Raw genomic sequence first — 26,431 nt, 5'->3', positions numbered from 1 at the left:
TTTCCTAGTAAATCTTAATTTTATCAGACAATAACTTGCAAAAAGATTCCCCATTCAAGTTCAAAGACAGACATTAATTATCTTAAGTCCAATTCTGTCTCCTTCTATTTGGCCTTGTTGCATTTAGAAGATATTATCACTCTCCAGTTCCCTCTCATTTTGTAGTGAGAATCCTGTAGGATCCTATCAAAAACAATGAAGTACAAGACCACAAACCTGAATCATCCCACTCACCTGCATCCATCAACCAACACATATTTCCTTTTGGGATGGGGACAGGTGAAGGCAAGGTTTGCCTATCATCCCACCACAAAATTGAATTCCACACCACTTGGTACAGTTACTGGTTTGATTTCAAAGAAGGAAAAGAGCATTCCTAATTCATCTTGAGGTGAGTCAGAAAAGTCAAGCCTTTATACCTCAACTGTTTCATTCTTTACTGTAAGGTACTTGAGATTTTAGAACCTACTGGCTGCCAAAATCCTTTGGTTAGAAGAATAAATTTTCTACTTTTCTTCCAGGCAATAGGACCTATTAATATGTTACTTGTCTCCTTCCACATTTTTCACACCAGTAGCAGCAAGAGTTGCTGCACAGTGGATAAAAGATACTGATATTTTACATATATTCCATATTCTCTCAGTAGATCAGAATTTTTTCCAACAGGCTGCTGCTTATGATAGGATATGTCTTCAGATAATAACTCAGGTTCAAATCTAGTGTATTTCAGAGCTTTCAACTCCAAGAAATAGACTGAATATGACCCACAGCAGCTTTTTCCTCCTCTCTCTAAAACATTTCCTATCACTTTTATAAACAGCCAAATCTTCCTTTAAAATATAAAAGCAGCCAAATGCACTAAAACTCACTGATCTGGTAATCACAACTAAGCTTTATTCATGCTCAAGACGTCATGAGACCGCTTATCCAAGTGGTTAAGGTCACATCATCATCTATAAACCACTCACACATTCCAGCCAGGCAAGCTATTTCTATTCCAACACTTTGTCATCTACAGCAGGCCTGTTTGGGTCCAGCAGAACACAGAATTGAAAATAACTGTACAACAATGTAGATATTGAAATAACTATTCTATAATGTTTTAAAGCTGATGCAGAAGTGAAAAGCGCTTAGAAGATGCTTCAGAACTCCCATTATGTTCCACATATTTGGTGACAAGTGGCACAAAGTGTCATGTGGGGGGATGTGCTATTTTACTATTCCCCCTCCCACCCCCCATGCCTATCTAATTGGGATTTTCTTAGTCAGAAATGGACTTGTGTAAAACCAAATCCTTGTCCAGCAACACCATCCTCCAGCAATACAGGAAGGGAAAGCTGCTTAAGGAAAGGCCTCCCAGGAATGCATAGACAATGAAAAATCTGTGCTTTTTGTATGTTGCATATATTCAGCCAATTCCACAAGTGGGAATCCATACTATAAATTCTGACAGACCAACCATGCTCTTCTAGATTGCACTTGTGTAATTCAGCAATTTAAGGAATAATTTTGTAAACTGAACCCCAAGGTTTGGCGTCCTGCATAGCAAAGCACTGTGTCTCTTGCAGATTCTTCATTTTATTGTAGGGAACAAAATATTTATCTTGCAAATTATCCCCTGGTTCCTGCCTTGAAATACTCTTTCTTCTTTTTATATTCCTCTGCTCTCTCAGTCCATGTTCTGGATGCATCACACTTTTATCTCACAAATTAACTTGTGTTAATCATGTTCCTTTAGATTTTTGAAACAAGATGGTTGCACACTCTGATTAATCAAAGTTTGATGAAGCCAGCATATTTCAGTATTTTAAATCTACTTATAGGAAGTAATGTTAGAAATGTCTAAAGAAAGCAAAATGCTGCACATAATATAAAGACATCAGGTGAAAAAGAAAGATATTCACAGCTGGGACACCTACTTATTTTTCTAATCCTTCTCTTTCCTATTAAAGAGTTAAAAGACAAAATTTAGAAATGCAGTGTAAAACAGAGAAAAGGCAATTATCTATAACATTACTGTAGTGTGAGCTCTCATCAAATCCTGGAAAAACCAAACTATTAACACTTCACAGCTTTCATCTTCTCTCCTGTCAAACAGAACTATTTTTTCTCCATTTGCATTTACAGTTCTTTCAAAAGTTGTCCAATGTCTTGGGGAGCAATGTTAGGCTCTGCAGGAGAGAAATGGGCTGTAAAAATCTTGAGAATTAGAAATTTTTAGAAAAATCTCACTTCAGGAATTGTCCTGATTGGATTTGCAGAGTACTGCTAGAGATATGGACGATACCCTAGGACTATTCTGGCAACTAAATTCCAGTATATTCTAAGGTAGGGTGATTCTCTGGCTCTATTAGGCTGAAGTACAGCCTGAAATTTTTAGTCATTATGGCAAGATAACATATCAAGGGACAATTCATAAAGCATGAAGGTATGTGATATGTAGCTCGGGAACATTTTTGGGTTTTTCCCTTACAGCCATAAGTACACAGGCAATTTACCCCTACCCTTTCCAAATTATATTTTGCCAAAAAATTAGTGGCAATAATTTAATCTAGCTTTAATCTGGTCTTGCTTGTTATTTAAAGCATGCTCATATGCTTTAAATAACAAGCAAGGGAATACTGGTTACTCATTTTTGCTGTCTAAGAAATAACATCTCACAGACAATTAATTTAAGCTTCCCCAGGCCAGGCCAGGAAACAAAGTATTTCCACACTAACACACTGACAGAAAATACTTTCTTTCTGCTTGCTGTGAAATGTGTTGGGGTGAGGAGGGGACTAACCCCAGATGAATGGGCCACTCCTCACATGGCTGTGGTCATTAGCTAAGACAGATTTATTACAGCATCAGCACTTGTGTTGTGAAACTGAAAAACTACTGAGTCCATCTTCACCTGGAGATGATTTTTGTAGGAATTTGCTATTTAGGTGGGTGTCACCTAAAGGCTTTTTTCTGATTTTAACACCAGTGTTTTATCATAAAACCATGGAATCATTCAAATTGGAAAAGACCTTTAGATCATTGAGTCCAACCTTAACCCAGCACTGCCAAGTCCATCACTAAACCCTGTCCCCAGGTGCCACTTCTACATGTCTTAGGACCTCCAGGATGGTGACTCCACCACTCCCCTGGGCACTCTATTCCCATGCCTGAACACCCTTCCCAGGAAGACATTTTTACTAATATCCAGTCTAAGTTTCCCGTGCTGCAACTTGAGGCTGTTTCCTCTCATCCTGTCTCTTGTGACCTGGGAGAAGAGACCCACCCCCACCTGGCTACACCCTCCTTTCAGGGAGTGGTAGAGAGTGATAAAGTCTCCCCTGAGCCTCCTTTTCTCCAGGCTAAACACCTCCAGCTCCTCAGCTGCTCCTCATGGGACTTGTGCTCCAGCCCCTCCAGCAGCTCTGTTGCCCTTCTCTGGACTCACTCCAGCAATTCAGTGTCTTGTAGTGAGGGGCCCAGAAGTGAAGGCAGGATTTGAGGTGTGGCCTCAGCAGTGCCCCATACAGAGGCAGAAATCACTGTCCTGGCCCTGCTGGCCACACTACTTCTGGTACAAGCCAGAATGCCATTGGCCTCCTTGGCCACCTTGGCACAGGCTGGCTGATGTTCAGCTGCTGCCACCAGCACCCCTGGATCCCCTTCCACTGGGCTGGTTTCCAGTCACTCTGCCCCAAGCCAGTAGAGCTGGACAGGGCTGTTGTGACCCCAGTGCAGGACCTGTCACTTGACCTTGCTGAACTTCACCATTGGCCTCAGCCATCAATCCAGTCTGTACAGATCCCATCGATCCAGTCTGTACAGATCCCTCTGCAGAGCCTTCCCGGCCTCCAGCTAATCAGGACCGCCACATAACTTGGTGTCCTCTGCAAAGTGGCTGAGGGTACACTTGACCCCCTCATCCATATTATTCAGAAAGATATTAAACAAGACTGGTCCCAATACTGAGTCCTGGGGAACAGGGTTGTGCTTCAGTACAAGCAATCCTGAAAAAAACAAGGGGTCCTGGATGTCCTTACCCAAAGAGGAGGCAGCTTTTATGAGCTAAGACCTTGGAGCTTGCTGAGTTGTGAAGCCTGTCAGCACTGATGGCATCTCTCCTGCATGGCCTGTCTGCACTGAATGTCAATGATGTAACTCTGTGCAGGCTCATCAGTGGGGCTGGAAATGCCACCACCACCCAGCACACCCCACGCTCACCGATGAGAAATACCGACGCGCTCCGCTGGAACTTGCATCTCTCAGGACTCAGATGTCTGAAGGATTGTTTATATACCCAAAAAACCAAAAACAACGTTGTCTATCCATTTCATTTCTATTTGTCACAATGACTTTGAGGTTTTGGTAGGTTTTGTTGTTGATTTCTGGAGTTGGCTTTTTGTTGGATTTTTTTGTTTTGTTTAGTTTTTACTCATTCTTTACTCTGAACATGAAAAATTGAGGTATTTTCACTTTTAGAAATAAGCAGACCAAATCTTGCTCTAACCCTCTTCTAACGTACAGAGAAACTCTACCCACTTTTCTGCCAGCCTTATCTATTTGCTGAAACTTGCACAGAAATACATCCACAACACTTCTGGTGGTTCGTTGTAGTGGAGAAAGCATCCAAGCAAAATAACATTTACAAATCCTAAACAGCTGCTTAACAATTACAGCAATAACACCCCATCTCTTCAAATATCATGACTAGCATCAAATAAAACATAATATGGCAAAGCACAGACGGGGTGAAGGAACAGAACTGAGAAGACTGACCATACTTATTAAAATGAAATTAAAAAAAATAAATGAAAATCCAGACCTTTAAATTAAGTAATAGAGTAGTGTTGCTGCTGGCTAAGCTAGATGAGAATGAAAATTATTGCAAGACTATCAGCCCTAGAGAAAGCAGCTTCAGGAGCTTGCAAGGTGTCTGCAGCATCTGAGAGATTTTTGTCATCTTGCCAGGGATGTGACAAAGACCAGGAATTAAAGAGACAGTGTTTGCAAGACAAGGTTTCTTTTTCCTTTCCCAGCACGTCCCCAAGCCCAAAACACTGCACTGGCAATACCCATGAACACAGAGAAAGTAGCTTTGGGTTTTAAATCTCTTAGGCCTTGGTCCTGCACCCATTTATGATACCCTCAGCAAACCTAACTAACACTTGGCACGTGGCTGGCCTTAGTTCCAGGCCACCAGCTTCCAGCAAAAATTATTCCAACACATTCCCCCACCACCTAGAAGGAGTTCTTGGGGTTTGCTTTTCAATTATAACATGCTTTATGAGGGGGGAATCATGCTTCAGGAAGATCATCAAACATGATGCTGCAATGCCTCTGTATCTTGTCCAGGTGTTTTGATAACAATAGTCTAGTTTTTATCAGTTCCTCACTATCCTTGTTCACAAGAGCCACTAAACACTTCTGATCCTGTGGAGGCCACCAAAGCACACCAATGCTCTGTGAGACTGTGAAGGAGTAGCACTGACCTGTGCATCATGATTCCTGCCACCAAGATTTTCTTAAAGCTCTCAAGGATGGTCACACTATTGTTCCTTTCAGCAAGAGTGCTGTAAACAAAACTGCCTGTGTTTTCACATTTACCAAATGTTATTCTCATTTCTGGATTGTCTGGGTGTTTTTGTTTGGTTTGGTTTTGGTGGGTTTTTTGTCTAATGAGCAAGAAACAATTCACAGACAAAGCTGATCAAAGCTGAGACAGCTACTCCATTCTCCTGGGACCTGTGTCTACCTTAATCAGAGACAAGAGCAGGAGTGCTGCAGGGTTGCATGATGCTTGTGCTGCACACCACATCATGCAGAAGAGGAGGGGTTTGGGTTTCTGGATTCTTTTGATTCATGAACTCAGTGTCTGACAATTCATCACAGTATGCAAGCATGCATGTTCATCAATCTGACCTTTTAACTCCTACTTTTGTCTTTCTCCATGATCCCTCTCACTATCTGGTCTAAGTATAGTGTTTCACAGGGGAATTTATGATTTCATTTAGCATTCAAACATGTGCCTTTTCCTTCATATTTTGGATGTGTCCAGCCCTGTAGTTCCACTAAGTTCCTACCTAACAAAGGAGAATTTAGCATAAACAGGCACTAAAAACTTGGAATCTTTTAATGCAACTGAAAACATCAACAAAAGGCTCCAAAAATGATGTATTTTGCTCCATTGCTCAAAATCCAAATAGGCAAGCATCCATAAGTATTATTTTATGTCAAAAGTCAAGAATGCCAAGCATTTTTAGAACTGCTCATCCCCTACTCCACCTGCATAGCAAGGGGATTGCTGACACAGTGCCCAGATACCAAAACTGCAAATGAAAGTCCTCTGATTTTTTGCTAGTGCTTAGGAAAAATAAACAATACCCAACCCAACCTGACAGAATCACTGAGAAAAATATATAAAGACTGTAATTGCAAGGCATATGTCTCCACAGGGAAGAAACCAAAAGCATTGCAACAGCTTTTTTTTTTTTTTTTTCCTAAAGTATTAAAAATGGAAAATATATGTCTTTCTGCAGACCCAGACAGTGGTTTTAAGCCTGAGTTTATGTAATGTCAGCCTCACTGAAAGATCTGTCTGTAGACATCTTCCCTATTAATTAGCAATTTAGTGGCCATCTTTAGAAAGGGATAACCAAATATGTTTTTCATTTAAAATGAAGCTGAGGAATTAATTGCTTTTACTTCCCCTAGTAACTCATCCATAGTCTCTCTCTATACACACACACATACACTCAATAAAGAAAGCGACTCAAAACCATGCAGGTCAGTTCACAGATGTGAAGATATTTTGTTTTGCAAAAGTACAATTCAACATATGTTCAGGAAAAGCAGCTACACAATAACAAGAAACACAAGCTTCCCCAGAACAGAAATCATTAAAAGCAGCCACTGGGTATTTCATCTCTATTTTAAAATAACTTGATCTTCCCAACCAGATGTGCATTATTTGAGGTCAAGAATCAAGAGCAATTTTCACCTACCCCCTCCAGTGGAGCTGACAAAGTGATACAACATCCCTGGGGTTAAGAGTGTGCCACAGCCCCCCACAAATCTAATTAGGGGCTTCACCTTCCCACATCAAAATAACCAACAGCAAGACACCTTCTCTCTGAAAACTGCAGCCACGCTGAGGTCAGCAGGACAGCATGTGCATCATTGCATTGGAGAGCACAAGAACACCTCCCTGCAGAAGGAGGCCCTGAAGCAGAGACCAGGGCTGCTGAGACAAAGCCATGCTTTCTTAAACTTTGTCCCAAGTGTAAACACAACCAACAAAGCCAGCCCCACTGGCTCAATACCCACACACAGTTTATTCACCTCAGTGATGCCTTCCCAGTGTCTGTGAACAACTTATATCATGTACCCACTCCTCCTACAAGCTACATACATTCAACTTTTTACTGGGTCAACATTTGCACTCAACTCAGCCAAAATTCCCACTGGTCCAGGACAGCTTCACTAAAGTATTTCTAAATTTTTCATTAAAAGCTACCTGTATTTATTATTTACCATAATGAAAGCTTGAATAAAAGAGAAAGTGGAAGGAGTCCTACCTACTTTTTTAAACAGCTACCTGATATCACAGCAAAGTACTATTACTAGTGGTCAGTGTGTCTACAGAGTTAATGCAACACAAATGAAATTCTGCCACAGGATCAGCTTTACAGAGGGAGTAAGCAGTGAGCAGAAGGGGACATACCCATGGCTGAGCAGCAGGGCAAACCACATTTTGTCTTAAGGTGGAATTCCAGTGTTAACTCCATCTCTCTGGGCATAAACATACTAAAGACACATAGAAGGACACTAGTTATGCAGTGCTTATGTTTTCAAATATCTCTAATATTCTGGGCCTTTCCAGCACAAACACCCCATTTGGATGTCACCACAGGTCTGTGCTGACTGTAGTACAAACCTTTCAGTTAATTTGCCACTGGAAAAGACAGCAATGCATGTCTTAAAAACACTTGTTTACACAGCAAGTTCTCTTCAGAAACAGGCTTAACAGACAACAATCCAAGATCAAAGAAGAAAGTATCACTACTATTCACACCTTTCTTCTTCAGAAACTATTCAAGATATGGATCCACTAAACCAAAACAAAACTAGAAACCAAGTTGCAAGAAACAAGGACCTGAAAGCCTTGCAAAGCCACCACACCACCTGGCAATGTACCAGGTGTACCAATGTACCACCACACCATGGCCAGCCTTTCCCAGAGGTACAAGAACTTTGCACAATCAAATCCATTGGATTAAAAATAATTCTGAGCAGGAAGAACTCAAGCTTCTAAAAGTAAACTCTTCCTTTCCCTCCACCTGATGCCAGCATCTGCACTCCAGGGAAGCAGCTCTTGAGTGCCCCTACCAAACCATGGAGGCACAGCTCATGGAGCAAACTGAAGCCAAACCCAAACCATGGATACCAATAATCAGAGGGAGGGTGCAAAGGCACTGCTGTGTCTCTGAACTGATTCAGGACCCACAGAGCTGCAGCTTCTGTGACAGCCACCAGTGGGAGGGCAAGCCCCTGCCATGCACTGCCCCCTGACTTTCTGCAGGGCAGCCTCACACCCAGCCCATGCAAGAAAGGGGGGCTTGAAGACATTTTTACACATGTTCACCTTCTTCACTGTCATTTCCAGAAAAGTCAGTTTCTTTGAGAAATAAAAATAAGGTAAAAATTTCAAAGGTGATATTACTATGAAATTGTGACTGTAGCTTAGCTGGCCACAGTATTGTTTAAGCCATTAGTCTTTTGATACAGCACTTTTTGCTATTCAAATGAGCAGAGGATAAAACACACAAAAAGAAAGGTCATCATTTTCTTTCTGCTCATCTAAATCAACGTTATTTATGCATAAATTCAGTTTCTTTCTGCCACATTGTCATATGAAGAGCTTGGAACAGGTACAAGTCCAAAATAACCCCACGTACCTTGATGACTTTTTGAAGGCAATGCTTAATCATTATTCATAGTTCTGAATAATAATACTGATTAATACTAGCTGTTCTTGTTCTAGCTAGTATTGTGGTCATAACAATAAGCCAAAGATCAGGATATTTCCTATCCAACTGGCACCTTCATCAGGAAGTATGCTTGGAAGCCTGCTTTGTGCTACACCACTAAATTGTCTAATGCACCTTCTCATGGGAAAACTGCAAAATTTTATCCATATTTTATAAAAATTTCCCTTCTCCTACAGAGTGTTTTATTAGGATGACAGGACTCTTGGCAGAGGAAAAAGCTAGAAAAACAAAATTAACAATTTTTATAGCTAAAATATCCCAATCCCTGTGTGATCAACAATGCTTGTCTTGATAGTTTTTTTCACTAACCTTCAGCAGAGTTAACATTGCACACATAATCTCAGTGTGTGACTTCAGTGTTGCTGTAAAAGGACACATCAGAATCAAAGGTTCACATTTCTACAGCAGGCACTGTGCTGCTAATTGAGTTTCATTATGTATTTGGTTTTAATTTGCTGCTTAGCAAGGATTGACTTTTCTCCTCCTCTGGATGCAATGTTACCATACAGAAGCTTCTATCTTTCTCCACACAGTGACAAGTTTTCCCATGGAAAAAGCAGATTTATTTTCCTTATTTTGGTTCAAACTCCACCCTTATCTAGAAAACCATGACCTAGTTTAACAGTGGCCACCATATGGCTCTTAACTCCAAGTAGCTCTCGAGGCACTTTGAATGCAGACCCCGCTTTGAAATGACAACCTGGCCAAAAGCTGGACAGCTTGGCAACTTGTACCCATTCTAACAAGGATGTCTGAGCCAGAGGTGCCCAAGCACAGCAGAACCCCCCTTGCTTCAGGATATGTCTGTGTGCTCAGCCCACGGCAGTTTGTGGCTCCTAAAGAGTCCCAGTTCCCTCTCCCTTAGAAGATGATGCTCCCAGACCTCGTCCCACACTCTGACCCACTTATCAAATGTATACAGCTCTCAGACATGAAAAGAGTTTGCCACATACTAAAATGGAAGCAAAAAGGTGCATTAATTCTTAACATTTCAGTCTTTAAGCCTTTTATGGATATTACAAAGAGCATATGAAAGAATATGGACAGAATTTTTTTTCCAAAATGACTGAATTTTTGCTAGTCACCACAATACTCCTATTTATGATTTAAACCTAACCTGTAAGGAAATGTGTAATGCTTATGCTACCACCAAAAATATTTTTAGCTGCATCACATTTACAGGATTCCAGATGTTCTTATGAAATCAGCGCTGATGACATGCAGCTATTTGGTGCTGCGTACTGATCTGTGGAAGCAAACAAGCTCCACAACTTTGGTGAAAGTTGTAAAGTTTATTACAGTGCTGGACACATGTGGAGACGGCTCCCCTCAAAAGACATGCGTACCTCTGGGAACTCCAGATCCTTTTTTATCTCCCTCTCCACTACATCTGCAGGCAATTTCACAATAGGTTCATACGTATTCATTCTACTGATTTCGTGGGACACTTGCTGCTAATTCTTCTTTATCAGAAAGAATTCCTGGGTCAGTTTGCCCTCTCTCTGTGTGCCCTCCCCATCTCTTGTCCTTCAGCTGAAGCAGTTTCTCCGAGGAGCACAGACTTTTACGAGAACAGGCAGTCAGACTAAACAGCTGTGTTTGCAAGCTTACAGACTTAACTCAAAGATGGACATTTCACCTAAATCTAAATGAATTTCTACTCTGGAAAATTTCCACTCTGTCTCAATATGAGAAAGACAGACTCTCTAACACTTACAGCCAATCATCATCATAGCCACAGCGAAGATCTTCTCCCCATCCGTCGTGGGAGCGATGTTCCCGAACCCCACGCTGGTGAGGCTGGTCATGGTGAAGTAGAGCGAGGAGATGTAGACGGAATCTTTGCTGGGCCCGCCCTCCCACTTGCCGAAGCCGGAGGTGTTGAAGCGGTAGGGCGTGCCGATGGACTCTCCCAGCTGGTAGAGCCAGCTCTTGGTGCGGATGGTGTTGGTGTCCTCGTCGATGACCTCGTAGTCGCCGATGCTGTACCAGATGCAGGCCAGCCAGTGCGCCGCCAGCCCGAACACGCACACCAGCAGCACCAGCACGGCCGCTCCGTACTCAATGTAGTGGTCCAGCTTGCGAGCCACGCGACCCAGCCGGAGCAGCCTGACCACTTTGAGGGAACTGAAGAGGCTGCTGATGCCCTGCAAGGACAAGGAACAGTGGCCATTAGGATTTCACGTGAAAGCAACAGTATTTATAACTGCGGCTTCCAAAGAAACAAGGTGATCCGTAAAAAGCAGATAGTCAACAGAGAAACTGTGGAACACAACAAGCTGAGCGACCCTTTCCACCCTTACCTTCATTCACTACCAGGTTGTGGGTTACTCTCCCTTTTCAGATTATTTGAACAAGTTTACCTATACCTTTGTAAAAACTTCAACTGACAGTCTGTCTATTGCATAGCCAGCTGTGAATTCTTAGGCAACACGTCAGGTGTAATGTCTCAGATATAACAGAGATTGCAATATTTAGCTCAGACATATCAGGAAGATAAATAAGGCCAAAAAATACTGGCAGTACCTGGCAATTCGTAGTTTTCCTATTTCCTACAATGCATTTCCTATGACTTCACTTTCCTACACAAATTCATGCACTGAAATCAGTCCTCTGACATTTCTCATATGAACTACACAAAGCTTAAATATTTTAAATATCTCACTAATCCCCAAATTATATCCTTTTTATGATAACTTTGATAGCAATGCAGTATTTCTGTGCTGAAAATAATATGGCTCCCATGAAACAGAATTAAGCCAGCATGCAGGATTTTGTATTGTTAACTTCTATACAGATTTGCACAAGAATTCAAATTTAAAAATTCAAACCCATTTGGAGCATGAGAAGATCTGAACAGCCTATCATAAAAATCCTTCCTTTTTTTTTTTTTTTTTTACTTCCTCTTACCAAGACTGTTTCATACATAGAAGTCTGATTAAAATTTAAGCAGACTGGTTTAATGAGTATTTCTGGAAATGCGTAATTGCATACTTCTGGTCACCAGCTTTTACTGGAAGTTTGTTTATTCCTGCATAAATACAACTGCCTCAGTATCTTGGGCTGCTTCAGTGCACTAGAAAAGATGTTTTATTAAATAATTACATAAAGTATATTGACTCATGTTCCCCAAGACTGCAGCAATATATTTTCCCTTTATTTCATGAATTTGTCATGATTACATTGACTCATTTTCAGAGACAGATGTAATTTGTTACCTGGGAACACACTAGCAATTTCTATTAAGTATCTGGACAAGATCTAATGCAACCAGGGGGTGGGGAGTAAAAAGAGAGAGAGAGGAAAAAAAAAGAAAATAAAAAGCAGCCTTCCTTTAAATCAGAGATATTTCCAGAAATCTAGAAGAGAGCAAGTGAACTATTCTTTTAATGAATATTTAAGCCAAACTTTTCAACTCACTGGTATAAAAATTGCTAGACAAAGTAAATGAATTTCCATTTCCCGTTCATACCATACCCAGCTTTGTTTTGTAAACACTGGCACAAAGCCTCAGTGCCAATTCTGAGAATATGACACAAAAGACCTTAATTTCCAGGGGAGGGAAAGCAGGTATTTCATTCAGTATGGAGAGGAAAAGCAAAGTGGAAAATGCAAAAAATTATAACCACATTTTAGAATTGTATATACAAGTCCTGGACTGACAAGCACATTTAGTCTCTGCATTTTAAATATTCTGTCATTATAACACAGCCTTCTGGCTTTTTCCCTCAGGGCTCATGCCCACTTCTCCCTTTTCTCTTTGCAAACCTTAGCAGTAAACACTAATTTTTTACATTTTGAGAGGTCTCCAGCAATGGTGCTCTTTTAGCTTCAGTCTTAAAACCAAGCCTTTTAATCACACACTGCTTCAAAATCTCCACCCCAACATAAAAGAAAATGGTTTTATTTTTGTTCAAAAGCAGTGGTGCAAAACCTGCTCATCAAATTAAACATATCCCTTCAAATAAAAAATAAACCCCAAAAAAATGGTGTTTGTCAGCGAGAGTCCTACCAAAGCCAAAAAATAATGGTTTAAGAAGGACTTAATAGCCTAGAAATTGGTTATTTCTTAATTAAAAATTAAAAAGAGTCAAGGATTAGAAATACTTAGGGAAAGAAAAGAATCACAGAAGAGGAGCTCAAGAAATTGGATATGAAAAATGGGAATACTAATTAAAATACATTAAATCAGATTTTAAAAGTCTAAGGCAAAATGCTTTTTTCAAGCATTCTCTTATCCTAATTTCCCTTGTGGAATTCACTAAAAGAAATTTTATTAAAAAATTTAAATGGGATTGAACTGCATCATTTGGGAGAAACTGATTCTACCAAATTCTGACAAGAGATAGAGGGAATTAGGCTTTTTTTACAAGAACTTGAATATTTACAAGAAATATATACTTGATTTGGTGGCACTGGAAGGATATATTTAATATTCAAATTACTCCTAATACTCACCTGACTGCATTGCCAATGATATTCTAAAAGTTCAGAAAAAGCTCTATTAAAAAAACTCCAATTTATTTTTATTTCAGTGTGAACAGTGTTCTCTCCTTGATTTCCTCAAAGGAAAGGATTTGTCTGTCCTAAATGGATCAAAATCAAAAGCAGGAACTGCATAGGGAAATGATTATGCATATAACTTAAAAATTTCTAAGTGAAAGAATTTCAAATGGTTACCAACAACTGAAACTTAATAGACTGTTTCACAGATTATAAAGTAGGGGGAAAAAATCAGATAGCCCAGCAATACTTTAAATCAGTACTTTTGGGAACTAGATTTAGCAAATTATATTTTAATGCTCACTGGAATAGATCTGTTGGATTGAAAAAGTGACAATTTTAGATTACCACTTTCTGAAATAGAACTGGACTTTTAGATTATTGTCCATTTTAATGCTCTTATCAGTGCAGATTATTTTTATGCTTTTATCATACAGATGGCTCCACGATATCACGCAAAGGAGCCTGAACTCAATTTACTTCTCTTGATGTGTGTCTCACCCTCTTGGTCTGCTGCTCCTGCCAGTTTTTGAGAGGCAGATGAAGAGACACCCAGAGATCCTTGTGCCCAAAGGAAACAGAAAAACCTCAGCTCATGAAGATCTAGAAATGGCACTGCATGTCCCAAGCAGGCACCCTCAGCTGCTCTGCTCTAAAGGGTCACCATAAGGAATGTCTATGTGGCAGCCAGGGAAAGGACAAGGCTAAGTAATATTCCATGGAGTTCTACTGGGTCTGATTTACCCCAACACAGTAACAACTACTGGTACTCTACCCAACAGAAAACATCCCTTGAGGCTCTGCAAAAATAAATTTTTAAAAATCTGTTCTATGGTCTGAATAGACACATAGTACATTTTTACTGTATTTTTTTTGCAGAGAGAACTTGGGTGCAGTGCTCACTTCAATACGCAGCACTTGGTCAGGTATGTCAGAAAATACTGACTTTCACAAACACTTATATTTCAAATGTTTTGAAGCGACTGAATGAGACTAAAAAATTCTACTGCTGATACCTGTGTATTGATGTTGATAAATATTTCATATGTTGGCAGATTTACTTTCATTGCCAGTGATGGCTGCTGCATAAAAAAGGAAGAAAGTGTAGCCAGTCTCCTCCAAACCAAAGGGCAAGCTCAAGGCATTGAGACACTGAAGAAATTATTCCATAGCCACTGACTGAGCAGACTTGAATGTCAAAAGCTCTTAAAATAATAAACACAACCACTTCCCCTCCCTCTCCTTCTACACATTCAGAACTGTACCCCAAAACCAGAAAAACACACCAGCCTCAGTTCCGGAGGAAAGCAGTGCCCATATTTTATATTCAAAGAAAAGGCTTCATAAGTTTGTCCATTAAATGCTGCCAAAAGTAAATTTCCATGCATAATTTGTCATTAATTAGACTTCCTCACTATATACTCTGCACATTTACACAGGTTTTCTTCTACTGTGAGTGCACCCCATGTCACACACTGATACCTCAGCATTCTTTCCAAATACAGGATCTAGGATATCCATATGTTGGCTCTACCTCTCAATAAGACAGTATAAGATTTTTGCTGTTACTTCCACACCCAGAAAAAGAGACAGAGACACTGTGAAAAAACAAGGGCTGTAAGCAGAGCAATTACTGTTCCTTGTGTCTTTCTGGTCCAAGAAGAGTAACAGTGGACACACAGAGATAGATGCTGTACAGATAAAAGCAGTTGCTGCTATTCCTTTGCCATGCAAAATTAAATTCAGCTCAATTCATTGACTAATGAAAGTCCACCTAGAAAAAAATTAAAATATAAATTGTTTAAAGAACAGCCACAAAAAGTAACTGAGGTAACCCCACCTGCCCTCCCAAAAACGTGAGGAATACTTCATATTCCATTCCAAACAAGATGCAGCATGAATAACTGCAGAAAATAACTAAAATGCTGCATTCACCCCACCTCCTACAGCTGCAGTAGCACAAATACTTTACTAATAGATTCAATCTACATGACAGTATTCACTTTTTAGGCCATTATTCACTTTCTACATGTACAGAAAGAAAATGCACTTAACCCAAGCATTAAGATTTTTTTCCTAGGCTCAAAGGCAGGATAATTTACTTCCTACTTACTACCTATTTTTAAAAAGAGAAATATTCAGTATTGGCACAAATCTTTCCTAAGTTTTTCAGCACTTTTCTCTCGTATGGAACTGCTAAAGTTCAGGCTTCATCTCAATTAATGGGAGATGCAGGAGACTAAAAGCTAACCATTAAAAGTAAGAGAATCAAACAGACAAAAAAAATAAATTATTTATTCCAAAATGGGAGGCAATGAACCAAATTTATCACTACTGCGAGGCAAAAGCCGCAGAAAGCACTGCCTTCTTTCTTGACACTTTAGCCAGCCATGCCACAACCTGGCTCTGCCTATCTGCAGTAACCTGGCAGCCCTGTCAGGTCATCATTAGGACTACACATTTCTGTCATTTGTCTCCTCTGATTTTCTTAATTAGGTCTGAGAACATGACCTTTCCTACAGATGGCCATATTTAGCAACCAAGAGATGAGATAGCGTTATGTGCACAGGTCAAAATCAATATCTAAGCCCTCTGGATACTGCTGTGGTTTTCAGCACTGAAGAAAACAGATCTCTAGATCCCTGAAGCTTATTTTAGTCAGACATTTGTGAGCTTGGTTAGAAATGGGGAGAAACAGCAATAATTCATGTATTAGAGCACAGGGTGTGGGATGAGATGGGAAGGCTGATTTTTCATTTCTAAAACTATGTCCTTGCTTGCCTTACATGCATGTATACACACTCAGAAAAAAAAATAAAAAAAACAAAACCAGGAAACAAACTCTATTTTCCTTTTACTTTGAGAGGAAAAACAAGAATAAAGATAACACATAAGTAACCGAAAGAAATTACTACTTTCTGTGGTAGCAAATAAAAAATTAACCCAATAGACAACAATCTGCTTCCCTATGCTTCTGATTCAAAGCAACAGCCAGTTCCAGAAGCTTTTTACTTATCTCAAAGATGCAAAACACGCAAATAATATTAAGTGTTACTGGCATTTAATACCTCTCCATCTTTTCCAATTCTAATTCCATCCCCAATATGAAATAGACTACAGAGCAACCACTTAGCTACTCAAACAAATACCCTTTGTCATCTCATCTGACTTTCTGCCTCAGGTCGATACAAGTGTGCTGAATGGGGGAGAAGAGGAGAGTAACTGAGCCCTGCCTCTGGAACATGCCTCCCTTTATACACAGTGCAAGTCTCGCTCCAACAGCAGCTTTTTGAAATAATTCAGACTCTAATATATTCAATTAGCTCTCCTCCTTGGACAAAGGCTATCACCATACATTATCACTGAAAATGTAATTCAGCGTTTTAATTCTTTTAGCCTGATACAGATTGAATGGCTTATGTAGACTCCTATTCTCTCTTTAACAGAATGATAAATCATCTCAGGCCTTTCAAAGCTATGAAGAAGTAGCCCTGAAATCCAGTAACACCCTTACTTATCTGTGACTTAGCAGAAAGACTAATCTGAACATTTGGAGTGCAGAAGAAGAGTCAACCAGAGTCTTAACAGCCTCAGTAGAACCCACAGAGAAGGTCAACATCAGGCAGGGACACAGCAACACATCCTGCTCTGGAATTCCCTTTTGGTAGGGGCTATCCATCAGCAGACAGAGCAGATGTCTCTGAGCCACCAAGGTGTATGAGCCTGGTAAGACATGGGAAGGTGGCAGAATCAGGCTTACAGCCTGGGAGAGAATTTAACCCTGCATGCCTCCCAAGGCATAAGAGCTCTGAAGTGACTATGTACATCAAGATAACTTGGAAAACTGAGGATTTGGGGGGAAAAGACATCTTGCTCCTTCACAGGGTAGCATAAAAATGGCTTGTGATGGGTAGCATGGAGGTTGGGTTTTTAAGGAAGGAAGACAGAAAAACTCATATTTGTCTGGAAAAAAAAAATGGGTGGAGGAGGAGGAGGTGAGGAGATGTGGAACAAAGCAGAGAAGAGAGACACCCTCACCTGAGTCCCCAAGAGTCTCAGAACAGCAAGGGCTTCTTTTGCCTACCTGGTTTATATCCTGGCTGTGCAATTTACCCCAGGAATCTGCTTTACACCATTTGCATTTCCCCAAAATACTCCTTCCACCTACCTGTCTGCTAAGGAGTAATTCCTGCCTGGCACAGCCCCCAGGGGCCATGCTGCAGAACAGAGGCACTTACAGAAGTCAGACAGGCAGCCCTCCTCCTCCACCACTGCTTTTCCTTCCCACTGCACTCCCCTTTTTCCACAGTTCAAGGCTGTCATGCTCCTTCTGAAGCTCCAAACACCACAGGAGCCTCAGCAAGGACCTTCCTAGCTGTGCTCAGAGGGTTTCTGGCAGGTCACAGCCCCCAGCACACACCTGCCATGGGTGTGTCCAGTTTCTCAGGGGCTTCTCACACAGGGACACCCAACCAAGTAGACCTCCTTCAGCATGCCCAACCCAAGGCCCATGTTCCAGCCCTCCCCTGCCCCTCCTGGGCACAATAACCCAATTGCTCAATCCTTCCCCAGAAGCCCCAGTAGGTGTCACCCAGTCCACAGGGTCTCACTCATCCCTCCTCCTCTACCCTCATCTCATCCAAGAACCAATTTGCCAACATCTCCTCTCTGCCTGGATCACACTCCGTGATACACAGCTGGGGTTTTTTTGTTAAACATCACATAAAAAGTAGGTTATGACTACTTTAAATTTCAATTAGCCATAGAAAATTATTCATTCATTGCTAGATTTAGCAATAGACTCCCATGCAAAATGCAACACTGCCTCATTGGACAGATTCAAATAAGAGTGGTGAACTACTGTTTCAAACAGATTTCATATTACTCAGCTGTTTACAGTTTAAAAATACTTTTAAAATTACATTTTCCAGTTTGCAAAATTCATCTAACACAAAATCTTTCTTTATAGGGCCCAGTTTATTCCATAAAACTGTAAATATGATAATTTATTCCCTTGCCCCTTATTGCATATAGTGGTAAAAAAAAAAAAAAAGAGAAGTTGCATGCTTTCCAGTGTAGCTGCTTCAGTAATTCCTAAATAGCTAATTTGTATTAGCATGAGAGATTATTCCATTAACAAGGTTTAAATTAATCTATTGCAAAAGTACTGCCTCAGAGAGTTGCCAACAATTTGACCAGCAACACATTCATTTTTTCCTCTCTCAACTCTCTGTTTACTTTCCAGCTACACCACACTCACTTAGCACTAATTATCTTCATTTACTTCTATTATTCTGTATTGTATTTTTTTCTGGGACTTCTTTTATCATCATAAATTTTGGCCATTCAAAGCTGCACATCTTCTTTGCCTACATGCTAGCTTCTCTCCTACTCATTCACTTAACTGAGCACTAGATCATTTATATTGAATATATCTTTCCTAATGACCTTTTACCATGCATTTATTTCTCTTCTACCTCAACTAATAGAGTGATACATGGTGCTCAATTTGGCATCAGCCAACAATTGATCACAGCTCTCTGCTCAAACACATATAGCAATTACTACTACAAACTCCCTATTTCAGAGATTTATATGGTGGTGACATGGCTGGATTCCACTCCTACCATGAGATTTCACAACAGCATCACATGTAATAAGTCAAATTTTTTTCCAATATAAATTATAACTTATGGCATTATGGACGAAAACCACAGTATAAAATTGCTCAAGCTGACACTGCAAAAATATGCTTTGGAATTCAAAGTCTTAAATTGCACTGTTCTTGGCACAAATTGTGGAATTTTCTTTAAGCCTGGTTTTTGTTAAATTCACTGATTGATGTCTGAACACAAAAAGATAACATTATTCCCCAAAGTAGGTGGTATTTCCTTAAGTGAGGAATAATACTAATTACTGTAAAGAATTACTGACAAATGCTATTTTGATCATTCAAATTTGAAAGACACTAACACCACATGTTTCAAGGGCTGTTTAAATTTTAGACCAATATTTTCTTTTCTTACTCAGACTAAATTGCAGCATGATGTATTCTCTTAACAATAGAAAGTTCAAGCCTAGCATTAAGTTGATTCATCAATCAGTATGAATGTGGTATATTTTCTTCTGTTGAAATTCTGTCAGGTCAAGAAAATAATTAGTATTTAACTGTATAATTTTTTTGCCATATATAAAAGCCAGGAGAAACATCCATAACTTTACTTTCATTTGGGTAACAACAGAAATTTCTCTACAGCTATTCATTTCTTCATTTGTTGAATTCTGCTCATGTCTGAATATGAAATGCTGTACTGTCTCCTTGAGCACAGCACTTGAGATCAGTCTCTTATATAATTATACAGCCTTGAACAAAGACATTAATGTTTTTTCTTTCCTCTCCCATCTGTAGAATGTGGCTATTCATACTTAAGTGCCTCTTGAATTAATTGTAGTTATTAATAGTTGTATTGATTAATAGTTAATGAATTCAAATTATTTTTATGGACAAAAATATTCTCAACCATGCAGAGAGGAGACTGGAATTTCGATTATATTGAAAAATGTGAATTGAAAATATACTAATTTTCCAAACTGCAACAAACCCAAAGCATTTTGAAATTGTCTGAAAACCACAGAAGTCACATTCAATTTTGTTTTAAGAAAATATTTTCGGTTATTCTTATAATGGAATAATGAAGTAAATTGCAAAACAAAAAGTTACTTCAAAGCAGAAAAAAATATCCAATACCAGAATTTTTTCAATTGAGTATCTGCTTGACAAAAATATTGATCAACTCTAGTATCATCTATTACAATTAGTGGATCATTTTAAAGATGACAAAAATGGGTTCACTGTTAATCTAGAGATAAGTAATGGGACAGTCCCAAAACTGCCCAGAGCAAAAAACAATCTCAATGCCCTATTATACAGTTTTTTACTTATTCAGTGCTGTAGTTCTTATGTCCCTTGCAAATCAATTAGTCTCCATCACAGTAATTACAACATTTTGAAGTACAAATTGACTTGTCAAGTTAGTTCCTCCATGACATTCTCAGAGTCTTCAGTGCCTTTTTTTTTTAACAGAGGATGACAGCAGCCAGCAAAATAAGCAAGCTTCTAGAGTCCAATCCCTCTTCATTACAGGGACTGCAACAAAGCCAGGATTCTGTTTCTTCCTGTTTGAAATCATGTATGGAAAACATTAGATTGGGGAAAATAGCAATTCATATTCTTCATCTCATCTTTGCACCACTGTTGACACTGGGCATCATTTCATCTGTGGCCATTTTTTAAGAATACTCGCACTAGGACTTCCAAAAAAAAAAAAAAATCCTGCAGCAGCCATGGCTATCTACTGATTCCACTGCCATGGCTCCAAGGGAATTCCCTCTAGCAAAATTCAAGTGACACAGAGATAACAGCTCAGTTTGGTTATTTGCACATTGAGCAGGGCAGCCTTACACCTGACTTAATCCAGCTGCAAACTTATATGGTGTACAATCCAGGGCAAAAGACAGGTAAATTTGAGCCAGCAAGAAAGGAAGAGAGTTGACCCACAAGGGAATGCTCTACACAACAGAAAAAGAAAAGATAAAAGGCAAAGATTTTCTGCTTTCAAGATCCCTTGAATGTGGCTTTTATTATTTTTTCTTCTTCACTAAAAGGTTATCTTTCTCTCTACAGGCAGTTCTTGAAACAGTGATCAGCAGATCTTGTCCCAAACCCCCTCCTGATATGCACTGTGTTATTCTGCTGGCATTGCTGGCAAAACCCCTCAGGTCCCATAAAGCAGCCTATGAGCCCTCAGCAGAAGCATGGCAATTTACACCAGTGGAAACTCTGCTCTAATGATCCTACAACAATTTATACCAGCCAAATGTCAGAAGCCACTATGGGAAATGCAGATGAACAGTCTTGAATGGACAGCATCAAGAAAAATCTTGGTTTTTTTTTTTTTTTTTCCTTGGGCACAACAGTAGAATAACTAAAACTAACACTTTTATCCTGATTAGGAGACTGTTGAAGAGTCAGGGGAAAACTGAAGTACCAGTCAGCTTTTCATTGCTACAAAGCAACACTGAGATGGAGAACCTGCAGAAATACAAACCCACACAAGAATTTCTCTGCAGAATTGCTACCATGAGTCCAAAATCATCTGAGCTCAGTTTGAGAGCTGTCACAGCCACTGGTACAGACATTTTCCTCAGGGATGCTCTCTAGGTCACATCACCAGTCTAAAGTCAAAAAGTGTTCCTTCAGCAAAATCTTCACCAGGCTGCTTCTATCTGCCATAGGTGAGAAAAGCTTCCTTGCTGGTTTGTTGGGGGTTTTTTTTGTCTTTTGCTTGGTTTATTTTTTACTTTTATTTATTATTTTTACTCTTTCTGTCTAAGTGTCAGAACCTGACATATGGCCACCCCTCCCATCGCTCTATCAGTGTCACAGCAAAGTAATTTGTGAAAGCCCTGCAGAATAATCTGCAGTCTGGGTCTTTCATATGGCAAACAAATACTTAAGGACAGGTCTCACAAGGCTTTTTTGCTTGATCTAATTTGTGTTATTTCAGTCTACAGACTGAAAATATATAAAATATATTGATATAAAATGAAAACGTCTCTATGGAATTAAATATCAAATAACATCACATATTTTTCCATTGCATTTAATAGTTTGCCTACCTGTTCTCAAGTTATTGAGAAAACCACTTTAAATTTTATAAAAAATAGTGTAATTTTTAAAAGGTAATAGGGTTTGGTTTTGCCTATATTTCACTTGGCATAGTTTTCTTTTGATAGATAGGCTGTCCTTTGTAAATGGGTATATTTTAAAGGAAGTCATAAAATTTAAATTTTACAGGCTAAAATTTAAATACTAAGCCCTGATGAGGTAGGAATGTAAATTCCTCTCCTTCTCTGGAAGTATTCAAACCCACCTGGATGTGATCCTGTGCAACCTGCCCTGGGTGGATCTGCTTTAGCAGCTGGGTTGGACTAGGTGATCTCCAGAGATCCCTTCCAAGCACAGCCACCCTGTGATTCTGTGATTCTGCGATTCTGCATCCTACAGCTTTAGTATGCGTCACAGATAAATTCAGAGACGTAACTAGTTGATGATTTTATGACATGTAACCAGAAAGCAGACTTCTGGAATCCTCTTTAAGATTTTATTAAAAATTCATTAACTCTCTGAACTATTTAGGCAGGAAACTTTAATGTATTTACCTTAGGAATACTTTCTTGGCAGACTGATCCAAAAAACCAAGCAGTTAAAAAATATAAGTTTTCTGGATTTAAGGGTCTAAATGTTAGTTCTTTTGCTAGATTGAGAAATGAAGAACTAAGGAAGAGTCTAGATTTCCAGATTTCTCCCCACTCTTTTGTTTAATTGTGAAACCACCAAACAAGCACCTTCAATTGCTTCACCTTCCTCTAAAAATGCTGTTGCCAAACAATGCTGCACAAATCACCAGGTATCCACACAGTGCTTTCTGGGGCTCTAAGAAGATTCAGTGAATCACTGCCTGCCTCTTTGCCACCTGCCACAGTGTACCAGAAGCAGCTGAGAAATGTGTAATTTACTTCCCAGTTGTTCCTGTGCAGAACTGGAGTTAGCAGAACTGCCCTGACTGGTCATCAGTGAAAGCAAGCACAGCCTGCCCCAACAAACTGTCCTGGCACACAGCTCAAACTTATTCCTGACACTTATTCCTGCTAAGTCAGATAGAGCAGCTTTCCTCAGGGCTGTACAAATTATATCTTATGGCATTATGGACAAAAACCACAGTATAAAATTGTGGACAGCAGCACCTGTACAAAGGCGCTGCTGTCTGCCTCTACCTGTCCTCCTGAACCCTGAGGGTGCAGAAAGAAGGGAAATAAACATGGATTTTAAACACCAAAAACTACAGCAGAAATTAAAGAATGAGCCCTTCTGGCTAGGATTCATAAGCAGACTTCTGTGCATGCTGTGGGTGGCTACAGACAGACAGTAATTCAATAAATTTAAAAACATACAATGCTTCTGTCCTGCACCTCCCCCCCCCAACCATCAAGTCCTAACAAATGGAAGTGGAAGTGGTGTACTGACCTCATCAACATTCTCAAATGCATTGATGACATCATATGGCAGGCAGGAGAGCAGGTCAATCACAAACCAGGTCTTCAGGTAATTCATGCGGATCAGCTTGGGGTCAGAGATCACCTCCCCTGCCGGCCCCACAAAGGTGGTGTGGAAATTGAGCACAATGTCAACCAGGAAAATGACATCTACAATGCTGTCCACTACCAGCCACGCCACGTTGTTCTGTTTGGTTTTAAAGGAGACATTGTAAGGGACCAAAATAGCAGTGTAGAAGGTTAAAATCAGGATGATCCAGTCCCAGGTAGTCTTGAATACACAATAATGCAAAATTATATGAGGTGGAGTCTTTGGTGCTTCTTGTTTGTACTGTGGGAGGATTTCAGAACCCAGCTGCAATACCTGTAGTCAAAAGAGATTTGAGAGGAAAAAGAAAACATGCTTAATTTTTTCACACTAGATTCTCAAGCTCAGTACAACAGTTTATAAAAATTCACGTCCATTAACTCCTTTTATCACCACCAAAGGGTAAGCAAGCCAAGAAAAGTATTCTGTTACACAAATCCGCATCAAACTAAGAACAGTTGTTTATTTTGATACCATTAATTATTTTTTGACACTAAGTCTAACATGTGGAATATCCAAGACAAACAGAGGAGAGAGAACCCCTTCAGCTAGCTAGACAGATGAGCCAGAAAAATGATGGGCAAGAATAGGCAGGAAGGCCAGGGTGAATAGAAATTGATGGCAAAACCAGGAACAACACACAACTGAGCTCCAGTCCAGCAGCAGGACCACTGGACCACATCTTTATTCAACACTGGCTGTTTAACTCTTCACTACACCCTGTGTGAAACAGTCTCATGCTACAGCCCATCATCAATGCACAGGCCTCTCTTCCTCTTTTCTGGGCTGTGCAGGTCCAAAGCCCACAGATATCTATCATTAGCCTCAATAAACTCATTTTGGACTTCACCTTTTCATTCAGAGAAGTTCAGTATCTTAACTACCTGATGGTATAGAATCACAGAAAGATAGAATCATTAAGGCTGGAAAAGACCCCTAAGATTGTTGAGTTCAACAATTAGCCCAGTACCACCATGTTCTCCAACAAACAAGTCGGATAACTTCCTTCAAGTGCCACATCCACACACCTTTTTTAACACTTCTAGGTACAGTAATGCCACCATTCCCTGGGAAATCTGTTCCAATGCTTGACAAACCTTTCATTTCCTAATATCTAATCTAAATCTCCCCATGAGTAAGTTGAGGCCATTTCCCCTGGTCCTGTACTTGTTGCCTGGAGGAAAAGAGATCTCCCCCTCGCTACAACCTCCCTTCAGGCATTTGTAGAGAGGGGCTGGTCCCCCCTGAGCCTCTTTTTCTCCTGGCTAAACAATCCCAGCTCCCCAAGCTGCTCCTCATCAGACTTGTTCTCTGCACCCTTCACTGCCTTCTCTGCCCTTCCTCGGACACAATCCAAGGTCTCAGTGTCCCTCTGGCTGTAGGGGCCTCTGGACTGACTGCAGGATTCAGGGGACCTGCCAAGGCACACTGTTGAGTTACACTGCAGTTAGGTCTGAATTCAGAAAAGCACTTCTGCAGAAGATCCTCTGCCAGCATGTGTTTTAAACCCTGGGCCTCAAGCTGAGCCCATGCTGACACCGAGCACTGTTTTGCATAACTGCAGTCTCAATCAATGCTGCCCATTTTATGTCTGCTCTCTCTCCAGTTCTGCCCACTGCTGCAAAAACAACATTATCATGTGTGTAATTCTTGGGAACTCAAGTTTCTTTCACATCCCTATGAATAAGAATGTGTTTGTTTATATGCGTGGATATACACAAGGGTGAAACCAACATCAAGAACCTGTGTCCAAATAAAGAGAAGTCAAATTTTAAAGCAGATTTTACCCTGGATGAATTATGAATGAAAATTGAAAGAAACATGAAGGCTTGCTTGATTGAAATGTGTTTGGTAATGCCAAACTCACAGAACCTGTGAGAAGTATTTAGGAGCATGCTTCCTTTTTCACATTTATTTACACCCAGTTCAGAGCAATAGGAAGCAGGGAAGGAAATTAAATGTCTGTTTTTCTCTGGGAAAAGATAAGACAACACAGCTAGAATAGAATAGAAGTCTTCCTTTCATTCTCCTTATCTCAGCTTTTTTAATGTCTGTTATTTAGACGTGGATTTTATCTCCAGGCTTTTCTGAGTGCCTTTTTTTTCTTTTTTTCTTTTTTTTTGGTGAACTGGTAAGATTTTTTCCAACAGTTTCAGCCAAAGGGGACAAAAGAAAATGATCAGCTACACAAGATCTACTTGGACAAAACAGTCTCAGATGAAATTCCCTGCTGCTTTGAACCTCACATAATCACTTACTCGTGCACACAACAGGGGTCAGACACTGTCAGACCACAGCTCCTCACACACCTGTAAATGAGAATGGGAATTTCAAGCCTGCTGACTTTGAGTATGTTCCTCTGAAGAGAATTAACATGACCTTCTCTGACAGACCTGCATGTTACCACAGAGGCATTAGGAATTTGAAAAAATATTTGATTTTAAAAAAATAAGAAGACTGTATTTTTGTTAGTGAGTGTCTAGAATGACAGCAAAGAGGAGAAATGAACATTTCTTCAGCAGACCCAACTAGGACTCAGACATGTTCACTGCAGTATTACAGAGCCTATTGATCCTGACCCTGATTCATCTATGTTCTCCATACAACCAAAAATAAAAGGGAATTAAGCTGTCCTGTGTTGAGAGGAGCTGGAAGGAGCACAAAGCACATGCAGTCTCTCTTGCCTGCAGGAAGC

At 40.0% G+C, this 26,431-nt stretch overlaps 1 protein-coding gene across 1 annotated transcript in view; it reads right to left on the bottom strand.

The window, feature by feature from the left end:
- The window catches only part of KCNH1 (potassium voltage-gated channel subfamily H member 1), a 173,821-nt gene that overhangs the window by 113,160 nt on the left and 34,230 nt on the right, over positions 1-26,431 (bottom strand). Inside the window, exons 6-7 of the mRNA XM_030236208.2 lie at positions 23,620-24,012; positions 10,747-11,176 (exon numbers count right to left, since the gene is read on the bottom strand). Coding sequence (XP_030092068.2) covers positions 10,747-11,176; positions 23,620-24,012 — 823 coding nt within the window. The remainder of the gene's footprint in view (positions 1-10,746; positions 11,177-23,619; positions 24,013-26,431) is intronic.

This window comes from Serinus canaria, chromosome 3 (assembly GCF_022539315.1).
Source record: "Serinus canaria isolate serCan28SL12 chromosome 3, serCan2020, whole genome shotgun sequence".
Lineage (NCBI taxonomy): Eukaryota > Metazoa > Chordata > Aves > Passeriformes > Fringillidae > Serinus > Serinus canaria.
This window is presented reverse-complemented; position numbering and strand designations above follow the sequence as displayed.